Source organism: Amblyomma mixtum, chromosome 3 (genome assembly GCF_055824585.1).
Source record: "Amblyomma mixtum isolate Tamu chromosome 3, ASM5582458v1, whole genome shotgun sequence".
Lineage (NCBI taxonomy): Eukaryota > Metazoa > Arthropoda > Arachnida > Ixodida > Ixodidae > Amblyomma > Amblyomma mixtum.
The window spans coordinates 312,897,795-312,910,389 of NC_143014.1; the positions used below are offsets into that span (position 1 = coordinate 312,897,795).

The window sequence follows — 12,595 nt, forward strand, 5'->3', positions numbered from 1 at the left end:
CAAAGTTTGGGGGCTGCAATGATTAATATGTAAAGCGTGTTCCTTACTTGAGTAAATACGGTAGTGCATTCCTCAGCGGCAAAGAGTCGGCTTGACTGCAGTAGCAATTCCACTCGAGACTATTCAGTCCAAAAAGTTTAACCTTGGGGCTCTAACTAGTTTGAAATATCAGTCATGAATAAGTACACGTTCCTATGAGGTGCATGAAGGTTCCACAACAGAATCTAAAATATCGCACTGGTCAGAAATATTGCATATGTCCAAATTATCGGGGTTGGAAAAATTGGCCGGCTACTGTATTCTACAGTGCTGCACTAAATGTCCGGCACTGGGCTTTTGGTAGTAGCCATTGTTGTTTGCTTCGTGCATTGTATTGTGCCAGTATTGAATGAAAGGTGGCTGGGCCCCATTGCTAAGGAGTGATAGCCTCGGCAAGCCAGCCAACATCCAGTTTCAAGGGCTCCACGTTTTGTGTCTACCAGCCTATTACCACTGTGATGTGCCCAAGCCCCAGTGATAAAGGAGGCATGATATTCGAGAGTGTATCATTTAAATGACAATTATAACAGGTGTTCAAGAGGTCGGAGTGCATGGATGGAATGCGAGGTGGCTTAAAGTATTCTATGGCATTGTAGTGCAGGCTCTTACCAGTTTGCATAAAGGCTTTCTGCAGGGCACAAGGCACTGGAAGCAAGCCTTAATTGAGCGTAGTGACATTCTAATTTATTAAGTGTCATGCAGCATACAGAGGTGCATAAACAGAGCTATAGTGGAAACCTTGTGTAGCACGACGCTAGAAGTATTTTAGGCGGTGTTGCGATGCTTCCAGAGACATTCAATTTTGGTCCTCAGTTTTTTCATCCTCCGTCAGATGGTGCTATAGTAACCACGGCCTTCTGCCCCCGTACCAGGCTAATTCCTGTGTCGATGAAAAATTTGAATTGCAGGCTCAAAATGCAGGCTCATCAGTGTTGAGCCAAGAAGATGTGACCAATACTGTTGATAATTTTCGTAAGCAAAACCACCAGCCCCAGGCTTGTATTGATAAACTTCAGGACAGGAGCCGACGTGATCACCTAATTTTTCAGGGAATCCAAGATGGTAGTGAAATGTGGGTGCATGGAGGTGAGAAAGTTCTGTGGTATCCACATATTTGGACAGCAAACCTCCTCCAGCAATATCAAGCATGTGCCTTGATTTGGAATATTTGTAGGTTCTAAATGCTGGCCAGTAGTAATCAAGTTTTCCAGCGTCAAGGTAAAACTGCTCCAGTCTAAAATTAGATTCAAAGATAACATGTGTCCGAGTAACCGAAGATTACTTACTGGCCATGTTCACTGCATTCACTAGCGCTCACCGCATTTGCGAAGTTGTATTTCAAAGGTAATTGCTGTATGCACAACTACATTACAGACAGCACGTCCAAATTTGTCACTACTTGCCAGCATTTTACTTTGTGCCATTCGTCGACACCTACTCCCTCCATGCAATGGCTTCAATAATTTTGTTAACAATTAATGGGGGGTGGTGGCTACATAGCGTTATTTGCACATGGATCCATTTTGTTCCCAAACATTAGAAGCATTGTCAACTAACATTCAAAACCTTCATCGGTCACTGATGCATGCATCTCAGAGATCATTTTAACTGAAACCAGATATCTGGAAGCATTTGTGACTGAAATTTTCGACTCATCAAGACAGTTTCAAAGAGGGAAAGTGCACAAGCATTTATTAGACAGGAGGCTGCAGTGCAGAACACTGCACCAGCCCCCAAAGTATCAGCACAACCCCTAACTCTGCCGCAGCACCAAAAACTGGCCTGTTAAGAACCACACTCTCAGTGCGGTATATACCATAGAGAACAACAATCAATGGAAGGGGATTTATACATAGGGCAGGGTTCAGTGATGTTGCATGCACCACTTGTCATGATGATAGTATCAAGGTTGTACTAGAATTACCATCCCCCCTCTCCAGGTAAATGATGCTGAAGAGAATCCCCCATGATGCACTGAAGGTAAAGCTCCACAAGGGTCACTCTCCTTTCCTTACAAGTTCAACCTGTAGACCTGTGGACAGGTTTTGGTGTCCCGTCTTGAGCGGTGCAAAAGTGCAATTAGAACTCCGATGGCTGGGAGTGGCAGGCTAGCTGTGTTTGGACACTGTCGGGGCTCTTCTTACTCTGGGTGCTGGGTCTGAAGAGGCCTCTCAGGAGCAGACTTTGGCAATGTGTACTTCAGAATATAGTATCTGAGAACGTCCTGAGATGAGTTTGGTTGTGATGCCGCTGCATGGGCCCCTCCGGCATGTTTATGGTAGGCATACGACACCCTTCTGTCCTGCTGACAGTGCCTGGTGACCACCAGAGAGCTGGGGTGGATACTTGTCAAGGTTCACGTCCAGGCATGGGTGAATCTTGTGTCCTAGCTGCAATTTCAATGGGATCAGAAGGGCATGCTGTCGGGCTAGTTGGTGCTGCATATTGTGACGAAATCGGCACAAAAACGGAGACCAAGGATGAAGAAAGAAACACGTATGACGATTAACAAGCGCTGCCTACACTACCAGGAATTGCTGATTTCTGTAGTGTAGGTCGCGCTTGTTAATCTTCATATGTGTCTCCTTCCTCGTCCTTGGTCTCTGTTTTTGTGCTAATTTCTTTACAATTTATAATGGGAATTTGCCTCCTTTTTGTCTGCTGGGGGCAATGCGCAAGCAGGTGGGGTGGTGCCTTGCGTGCCCCGCCACCGCAAGAATGCTTTGCAAAAACAACGCTTTCCTGCAAAAACGCTCCCTCACAAGAAATGCACCGCTGCAAGAAAGCATCCCCACACCTTTGCTCACATGCTCAGGGAAAGTTTTCTTGCGGAGGTGCTCTTTGTGTGGGAAGCATTCCTTTTATTTTCAGCTTACTGCTTTCCTCGTGACCGCTGCGCAGATGCTTCACGAGTACTGAGTTGGCATGATTCGTGGTCATTGCGATAGTTCACTTTTAACTGAGGTTCATGCGACGCGGTTTTGTATTAGGCCGACAGTTTTACATTATGTCTCTGGGAACGCAACTAAATATTCTCACGTTGTTTGTCTGATGCGAGAATTCTTCTTAATGGAAGTCTACTGTACCCTGTTTTCCTGCAGCACCTGAATCTCTGCCTGAAGGAGAAAGAGGCAATGGTGGCCGGGCTGGAAAGGGAGCTGGGCTACCAAGAGGTCGGCAGTGCTTGCTGTTCTTGCTCTCTGCTGTTTGAGCTGGTGTCTGCCTCTTGTGTGTGGGTACACAAGGCAGTCTGCATGGTAGTCTCATGCAGCTGGAATATTGTTTCAGCGATCACACCCTTTGATGGTGTAGCTCTCATATAATGTGGCTATCATTATCACTCTCTTTCAGTACTTGGAAGCCATGTCATGAGTGCATTAGGAGAGACCTCTTCTAGGACAAGACAATAGGGCTTGAGGGATATGCCTAGGGAATTGGCCCAAAATAAACCAAAGCAATGCACGCACAGTAACTCAGAATGTGCTGAGAGTGTGCAGGCCCACGGTAACATCATCGTCTTCAGCCGAGTCCAATACTAGAAAAAGGCCCTTCCCAGTTGTGGCATCTGCCATTGCCTCTCCTTGCTAGCAAATTTTCTAGCACATTTCAATTCATTCTCTGCTGGTTTTGATTGCATTTTTCTTCCTTGATATCTGCTCTGTCATTCTAAGGCACAACTGAGTTCCGGACACGTATACTTTACATGCTTGCTTTTATAGGTTTAAAGCGTCTTATAGGCCAGTTTCACAGCATTGAGCAAGAGCCAACGGTGACCAGACACGCAGCAACATAATGCATCACCAACACAAGACAAAAGTGCAATGCAGGAACATCATTATATAATAGCATGAATAGATTGTAGGTCTATTTTTTTTGCAGAGCGTAGTGAAGATGCTGGGAAGCATATTTGATTGAACTTGCAAAGTATGTTTAGCATGAAAGGCGACTCCTTGTGGAATTATCTTCCGGAAGAATTTTTCAAAGGCAGTTAGTGTTGTTATAGTTTTCACCAATCAAAATTTGCCATTCAGCACTTCCAAACCCTTCCTTCTCCTTTAGTTGTTCCTACTGCATTGGACACTACAGATCACTACACTGCACATCATTGCCAGCAGGACAAGTTGCCCATGATAGTGCTTCAGTATACGTTTTTTTTTCCTGGTACATCGCTTGAATACTGCCAGATTATGGGTGCAACTCACCACGCTTGCTCAACTTGCTTTCTTCCAGCAGCACCTGCTGTTAGTGCTGCTGACAGAACCCATCTGGCTAAAACGTGCCATCCTTCTGTCATCATATGATAGCAGTGCTAAGAATGGGGAGGTATTTGAAAACACGCAAGAAACTGCAAACAATTTTTTGATGAAGTTTTTCAGGTTTTTCATGACATGTTGCAGGGATCTGTGCTATGTGATGCCCTTACCGAGCTAGCTAAGGCCCTCTCAGGTATGTAGCTTTCCCGCTTTGCAGCATACGAGGGACACCGCAGTGGGTTTGTTGACTCATGAGCATGGTGCAGAGAAGGCCTCAGGCAGAAACAGGAAAATGGGTTTAATGCCCAAATATGCGCAGTACGTACAAGCACTGGGGGGTTGTCACGGTTTTGAGGGGAAACGCACGGAAAGGCCCCTGAACTGCATGCTGCCGGCCTTTTCTCAGTCGGTAGAGAAAAAGACAGATGAGATGCAGGCAGTGCACCACATTGTGCCCTAAAGGGGGAAGGGGTGCACCCTCATGGGATGAGGGAATGCGTTGTGGGGCCACAAGAGCCTGTTTTCCTTCAGCACAATGTGCGCAGGTGTGAGGGGGGCAGGAAGGTGTGTCACATGGGCAGTGTGAGCCAGCACGTGATGTCACATCCCCAAGATGGCAGCCCCCAGGGACTACACTAGGGACCTTGCCACGTGTGACCAGAGAATTAAGGATCTACACAGCGTAGACCAGCTATATGTCACTTAGGTGTTATCAGCACATTGTCTGGCATTTAAGAGGGTTTACTTACCATGTTCAGAAGTGTTTAAGAGAAAACACACAAAAATACTCTGGAATGGTGTAATTTAAAATATGGATGAAGTTTTTTGCCTGTTGGTACCATCATCATGATTAGCCCACTTACATCCGCTGCAGGACAAAGGGCTCTCCCATTTATCTTTAATCCTGTTGTTTGCCAGCTGTGGCCGTCTTATCTCTGCGAACTTCCTAATCTCATCTGCCCATCGGACACAGTCTGCTAGGTTTACATTTCCTTGGAATCCGCTCCCTTACCCAAAGGGGCCGTTGCTTATCTTCCCTTTGCATTACATGTCCTCCTGCCCTTGACCATTTCCTCTCCTCAGTTCCAGCTAGCATACCATTAACTTGCATTTGTTCCCTGACTGCTGAGGGACCATTGGGTTATCTTGCCTTCGCATTACATGCCCTGCGTGTGCCCATTTCTTCTTCTTGATTTTCACTGGGACATCATTACCTTGCATTGGTTCCCTGACCCATTCCACTCTCTTTCCAATGTTATGGCTATCATTTTCCTTTCCATAGCTCTCTGCACTGTCCTCAACTTAGTTTCAAGCCTTTCCATTAGCCTGAGCAAGCGTTGTAGCTCAGTTTGTTGCGTATAGTATGTCCGTTATGCTTTCTTTGCCAGCACTGCTCTGCACCTTGCAGCCCCTCCAATAATCGACCACTGACGTCACTCTTCCCCTAAGAATTTATCAGGCCCTCTTACAGTGCGTCATGATAGCATTCAGTTGGCTCCTTTATGATGTAGGCATTAAGCAGGACACTGCCCTAAAGAGTGAACTTTTGAACCACGTGCTCGATTTCATTAAAACATGGGTGCTGGTTTATGTATATCATGGTTGAGACCATTTCTTCCAAAATTTATCATTCGGCTGGGGGCTTTTCTTAAACAGTTCAGTGCTGAAAATAAAGCGAGGGGATTTTCAATCTTGTGATTCCATTTCTCTCATCTTCTTATATATTAGCGCTGTAGCCGGCTTTCAGGAGGGAAATTTTGGGAAGGACACAACTGTGCACTCGGTTATTTTTTCCTTTTTTTCATACTGAAAAGTGAGTTTAAAGAAATGGTGCAAAATGAAAAACCAATGTCATTCTTTACATAGTAGCATTCTTTCAAAATATATCGAAACTAAGCAAAACAATTCCACAGTTGTGTGCTCTGGACATTCCTAAGGCCACATAACTAAAAAAATTGGGAAAATTACCCTTATTTTTCTAACGACAGTTTCGCTAAGCAAGCATAGTCATCCTTGTCATGAAAGTTGCTTAATGTGTTTCGTTCTTATTTTAGAATAATGAAATTTGGCAGAGATGGTCTCAGCAGTGATATAGAGCAAGCAGTTAGAAAGTTCACTCGTTAGGATAGTGTCCCCCTAAAGTCTCCAGACAAATTGTATTGTTCAACAAGTCATAAACAAGGTATTAGCTAGTCCACAACAAGCTTATTGCTGTTACTAGATTCTCCCTCCCTTAACCCTCTAACGCCTGCCGCGGTGGCTCAGTGATTATGGCACTCGGCTGCTGACCCAAAAGCTGCAGGTTCGAGCCCAGCCGCGTCGGTCGAATATTGATGGAGGTGAAATTCTAGAGGCCCGTGTACTGTGCGATGTCAGTGCACGTTAAAGAACACCAGGTGGTCGAAGTTTCCAGAGCCGTTCACTATGGCATCCCTCATAGCCTGGGTCGCCTTGGGACGTTAAGCCCCGATAAACCATCAACCAAACCAAACCTTAACTCTCTAATGGACACATTTTTTTTTCTTTTGGATATGGTACCAAAACGGTCATTTATTGCTCATGCTACCATCTGTCGGCAAACCAAGAAAATGCTTTGGACGAGCCCAACTCGCCTTAAGCCGGACACAGAGTGCCACAAAACACACAAGCTGGGCTGAGCCAGAAATGATGGTCTGCTTATGGCGAGCCTGGCTCGTCCAAGCCCACGAGGGGGTTAATGCGTGGTGGGCCATACAGGTATACTAAATGTTTCATAAAGGGTGAAAACAAAATTTTCAGTACATCTGTTCCTTTTCATAGCTATGTTTTTTGGAAAGTGTTTGTTTTTACTCTAAACTACCTCTGTTGATGTTTGAAACTGTTCAAAACCTCTGATGATATCTGAAACTATTAAGCAACATTGAATTCAGTTCAGAACCAAGAACTTGATGTTTGCACACCTGTTATCGTAACCATGAATGTGGTTGAGATTCTGATTACAACCTCATGTGTTATTCTCGAAAGCTTGGTTTCAAGAATGGGAAGGAGCCTGTTCCACCAGTGGGCCTTTTTCTAGCAGCGCACCCCTCCAGAGTCTGCCATTTGCAGACACAGATTTGCCGTGTGGCGAAGGGAGGTGAGAGGGCGTCACTGTTGTAGATCCCTTTACAATAGCTTCTTGGTCTCACTTTAGGGCAGTATTTAAGAGTGTGCTGGCTTTGTCTAGCCAGAGCAGGTGCGCGTGGTCCACATGTGGACACACGTGCCCAGCAGTGTGTGGAAAAAATTAGGAGGACGCTTAAGCTTCGCCTTAAGAGTAGATGCGATAGTGCCTCCTCCTCCTTTTTCCTCTTCTCGTTGCTTTTCTTAGATAGATAGATAGATCTTTATTTAGACAACAAGGTCTCGGATGCAGGGGCAAAAGGCAGATGCACTCTGCCTGACGGGGCCCAAGCACCCGACACAATGCTCAGGACAAGCGGCAAAAGAAGCAAGAGCTTCATACACTCTCATTACAGAAAACAACACATAATTATACAAGGTAAAAGTAGGAGGAAGGTGCATACTTTTGCAATGACATAATTAAAGTAAATATTTACAAGGCACATCACAACAAGAAAAACACGAGAATTCACAGAGTTGACGGAAAAACAGGGACATCAAGAATTTTAATCATTCGGGCGAGAAAGGAGGTAAGCTTTAGCATTTCTATTGAATGACTTTTGGGAAACAGATTTCTGAATAATTTCTATGGCCTGTGTATGTTTATTTAGAAGACTGGGAATTAAATATGAAAGCATTTCGGTTCCATAGTTAGTCCTTACGAATGGTACTCTGTAACTGACGTGCCTTAATTTATAAGGCGCGTCACTACTAGAGTTTAATTGAACATATTTAGTGGGATGGTGTTTGAAATCGTTAAACACATAAGAAAGCAGTTTCAACTCAAATAATTCATTGACTTTTAGAATAGAATGCTTAGAGAAGTACAAACCTGTATGATCATTGTATGCAAGGTTTTCGACATATCGTATTGCTTTTTTCTGTAATGTTATCAGCCTCGTGAGGTTAGTTTTCGTTGTAGATCCCCAAACAAGTAAACAATAATGAAGATGTGATTGAATTAGGGTATAATATAACTGCAACTTCAGCCATTTCGGAATAAGGTCTCGAAGTTTATATAATACACATAATGACCTTGATACACTTCTCCCCTAAACTCAAACTACAGTCGTAGTTCGTCAGCACATCGTTCTCAACAAACCCGATGTGACTAACACCAGCATAGCTTCTGCGCTGAACGAACGGGCAGTAAGCCGCGAGCTTCATGGTTAACGCGCCTTCGATGTGCGCTGCGTTGTTCGCCGCTCACCGTGTGATTCGTGCGTCCCTGTACGGCCCCACTGCACCCAAACGAGATGAACGAAGGTGCTGCTGACACGCACTATCTGCTGGGGCAGTGGCATACATTGCGAGGAGGAGGTTTTAGTGGCCACTGCCAGATGGCGCTACGTGCGCACCAAGCGAAGAGGAAAAGTAGCGGAAACGTTCTTTGCTACTCGCTTAACTGTGACATCTGTAATTTTCATGCTCATAATTGCTAATATACACCACAGTACATTTGTCCAAAGCACTCTTCTAAGACAACACCGTATTCACTAGATGCGCCTTTGTTCATTCCAAACCATCGAGCTGGCATGGTGGAGTGGTTAGCATGCTTGTCTCGCACTCCGGAGGCCCTGGTTTGATTCCCCAACTCGACAAATGTCCTACTTGGTTTTATTTATTAATGCTTTCGGGATTTTTCGCTCACGGCCAACGCCGCCGACACCGGCTTTTCCGCGACACAGGGCCCTTAACGCGTTAAAAGATCCATTGCATCGAGCCTAGATTGGCTTGAGAAGGAAGGTTGGACCTGCAGTAAATGTAATGCACAGCTACGAATCTGAGTGGCCAATTGAAGGTGTACCTTTACTCTGCACATCAAATATTGGCTGCTTTTTTTTTCTCCACAGCCTCGAAATTTTTGCCTTCTGACTTGAGCATAGTACTCATTTGACCTTGAGGATGGGGGGGGGGGGCATTGCAAGGGTTAGTGGCCATGCAGCAGCTGCTCTGTCTTTTGCAGGTGCGTGTGGAGCACGAGCAGATACACCTCAAGCGCTGTCTGGACGCCCTTGAGGTAGCACACTGCGAACACCGTGACGAGAACATCTTGAGAAGCCGCTTGAGGTGAGTGCCTGCCACTGTGGGAAAAAACTGCATTGTTTTCACTTTGATTGCCCATCGGAAAAACATTGGGGACAAAATTGCCACTCGTTAAAATATTGTATAGCAAATGGCATATTTACACGGTATTGCCAAGAACACGTCTTGCGACCTTTATTGTGTGTTGATGAGTTGTGTGTTTTGCTGTTACCTCTTTTTTGTTTGGTGATGTAACATGGTATTCCTGAGTGATCAGAAGTCATTTAGAGTACATCTTGGCTCCTGTATTAGCATGGGAAGTTGATTCACCAGTGGTCAATGTGCAAATGGTCATAGTAATGAACAAAAGTTTGCAGGATGTGGACTCGCAGAAAAAAAAATATCAGATGCAGCACGCATTTCCTCTCCTATCTGTATGCTTTTCATTGACCTCCTTTGTCTAACCCCGCAGAAATATCTTTTTGTTTTTTCTCCTAAAACTTGCATCCCTTAAACTTTGTCCAAGACTGCACATAAAGTTGTGCTTTTAAAAGGGAATGATGCCAATAAAAAGATTAACGGTAGTTAACACGTTTACCGTGTCCTGGGTCACTGGTGGGTCACGTCGTGTATTCCTGCTGTGTGGCACAAATACTGATTGGGGCTGTGAAGCCGTGGGACAGCTCAGATTTTGTGAAGAACCTGCACAAAACGTGCATGCAAAGTTGCTACTGGCATCTGTTGTCGGTTCCAGTAAGCTGGTTTTGCTGGAGGCTCACTGGTGGATCACGCTGCACCCAAGAAAATCTAAGGGTGGTTCCACCAGTGGACCACAAAGCACAGAGATTGGGGCCCGAAACTCGCTGCCACAGTGGACGCGTTGAATGATGGAACCATCAGACAAAGTGGAGCTGTACTTCTAAAAACTGGGCTGTCATGTTTTGGTTGTGTTGTTGTGCTGGGTTCAGCGAGAGGGTGAATGAGAGGGCGAGGCATCACGTGGTCTGAAGAGCAGTGGAACTGGTGCTGCACCATCCAGTAGCCAGAACATGGCACTTTTTCGTGATGCTCGTGCATAGTTTTGTGTCAGTTACATGCGGTGGAGAAACCTTCATAACCAAGTAACTGCCCTAAGCAAGTGATGACAGTGAATCGGCAGTGCTATGTTAGCAGACAAGTTTGGCAAGGAGGCAAGCAAGGTAGGGGCACGAGGGCGCAGGGCCTCAAAAGACACAACTGTGCCACTTAATCTAATACCACCATCTCAGCCCGCCTCTGCCTTCCGTACCTTGTTGATTTTCTCCTTTTAATCAATGGAATTTGTGGCATGAATGTCGAGAATTCTGAGCTTTTTTTTTGGCTAAAACCGAATTTCTAAAATTTACTTCTGCGTACTTTTATCGTTTTTTTTCCAGTTTAAAGCAAAAAGTTCAACAGGCTTTTCTTCGCCATTATTATGTATCGAACTATCAATGTACTGAACTATTTTGCGACCCCCTTCTAGTTTGATATACCTGGGTTTGGCTGTATATGTTCCAGCATTTTTAGAATTTTCCATACCGTTGTTATGCGATGCCTGTATGACTGCTGATCTCTCAGTTGGACCAAGTGCTTTTCTGTCATTGATGAAGGCTAAGTGATGGCATCCATTGAACCCCATTTTCCTGTCGGTACCTATGCACTCAGCATGTGTGATGCCGTCTTGGCTGGTGACATGTGCCAGCTTGTATTGCCTTACAATGCTTGCATGCACCTGCCCTTGCTCCATCACCCTGGCAGGGGACAGTCCCTCCTTTCCCATAGTAGGATGGAGTGCAGTCGTCTCTCGTTTCCTGTGCATGCTGTTTCCAACCGGGCTGAACACCTTTGAACCACACTTGTCTTGGCAGGGCAAGCCCATGTTTACCAGCCTTACCTGTAGTTGCATGTTGTGTGGCGGCCTTTTTGAGAGCGACCACCTGAAGGCTGCAACAACTGCACGGTACTTCTTGTAGAGGTTATACGTAGCTTGCAGCCCATGAGCCTGTTTCACTTGCTTAATGCTTGAAGCCTACTCAGCATCAAAAGTCTGGTTCGGGCCCCGCCGCGGTGGCTTAGATGTTATGGCGCTCGGCTGCTGGCCCGAAGGACGCGGGTTTGATCCCGGCCGAGGCGGTCGAATTTCAAAGGAGGCAAAGTTCTAGAGGCTCGTGTACTGTGCGCAATGTCAGTGCACGTTAAAGAACCCCAGGTGACCGAAGTTTCCGGAGCGCTCCACTACGGCGTCCCTCATAGCCTGAGTCACTTTGGGACGTTAAACCCCAATAATCCAAACCAAAAGTCTGGTTCGGGATAATTGGTCCATGCTCATTTTGACTGTGGAGCACTAAACATATAGGGACAAAAAAAGCACGATCAACCTGGTGTAGTGCTGACAACTGTATCCATTCAACTACACGCAAATTTATAGGAATCCATTACTGCATGACAACACACTAGCAGTCTTATGACAATATCATTAATATACATGTAGTCCTTTTTAAGGACACGGGGATTTTTCCTTTTGGAAACCGCGAGAGACATATGTAGGTGGACCGTACAGCAAGGTGGGCTTTCTTTGTGATGGAATGCAGTTAAAATATGAGTTAACATATTTACTTAATTAACATTTGTTTTTCTTTTAGGCATCAAGATTAATTACAGAATAGGGAGCAGTCAATATTGAAGGGTAGCCCAGTTTCTAGAATTGCTAAATCAGCATAGGTGCTGGAGATATTGAGCATGGAATTATGCACGTAAAATGAGCTTATACCGAAATCAAACACACAATGTACACCAGGGAAAGTGTAGCCCTACTGTGTCTTGGGTGTCTGTCTGACTCCTACCATGTGCAGTGTAGCTTAAAACTAATGGCCTAATGGATGGGCTAATGGCCGACTTCTTCAAATTTATATGAGGTGGCTGTAATTTCTACCATCCTCAGCAGTCATAACCTATACCAGATTGCAGGATACGTAGTTCAGCAGTATTGTGTCTATATTCATATGTGTGCCTAGGAATTTGCTTGACCAGTGATCTGTCCTGGACATCTCATGTCATCAATGCAACTTTTGAAGCTATCTATGTCCTTGGATATCTGGTATGCAACTTGTGAATAG

At 45.1% G+C, this 12,595-nt stretch overlaps 1 protein-coding gene and 1 pseudogene across 1 annotated transcript in view; both read left to right on the forward strand.

Moving 5' to 3' along the window:
* LOC149355633 (uncharacterized) overlaps nucleotides 1-12,595 on the forward strand; it is a 430,506-nt pseudogene that overhangs the window by 311,063 nt on the left and 106,848 nt on the right.
* The window catches only part of LOC149355642 (uncharacterized), a 78,103-nt gene that overhangs the window by 6,070 nt on the left and 59,438 nt on the right, over nucleotides 1-12,595 (forward strand). Inside the window, exons 3-4 of the mRNA XM_089583965.1 lie at nucleotides 3,141-3,212; nucleotides 9,400-9,503. Coding sequence (XP_089440091.1) covers nucleotides 3,141-3,212; nucleotides 9,400-9,503 — 176 coding nt within the window. The remainder of the gene's footprint in view (nucleotides 1-3,140; nucleotides 3,213-9,399; nucleotides 9,504-12,595) is intronic.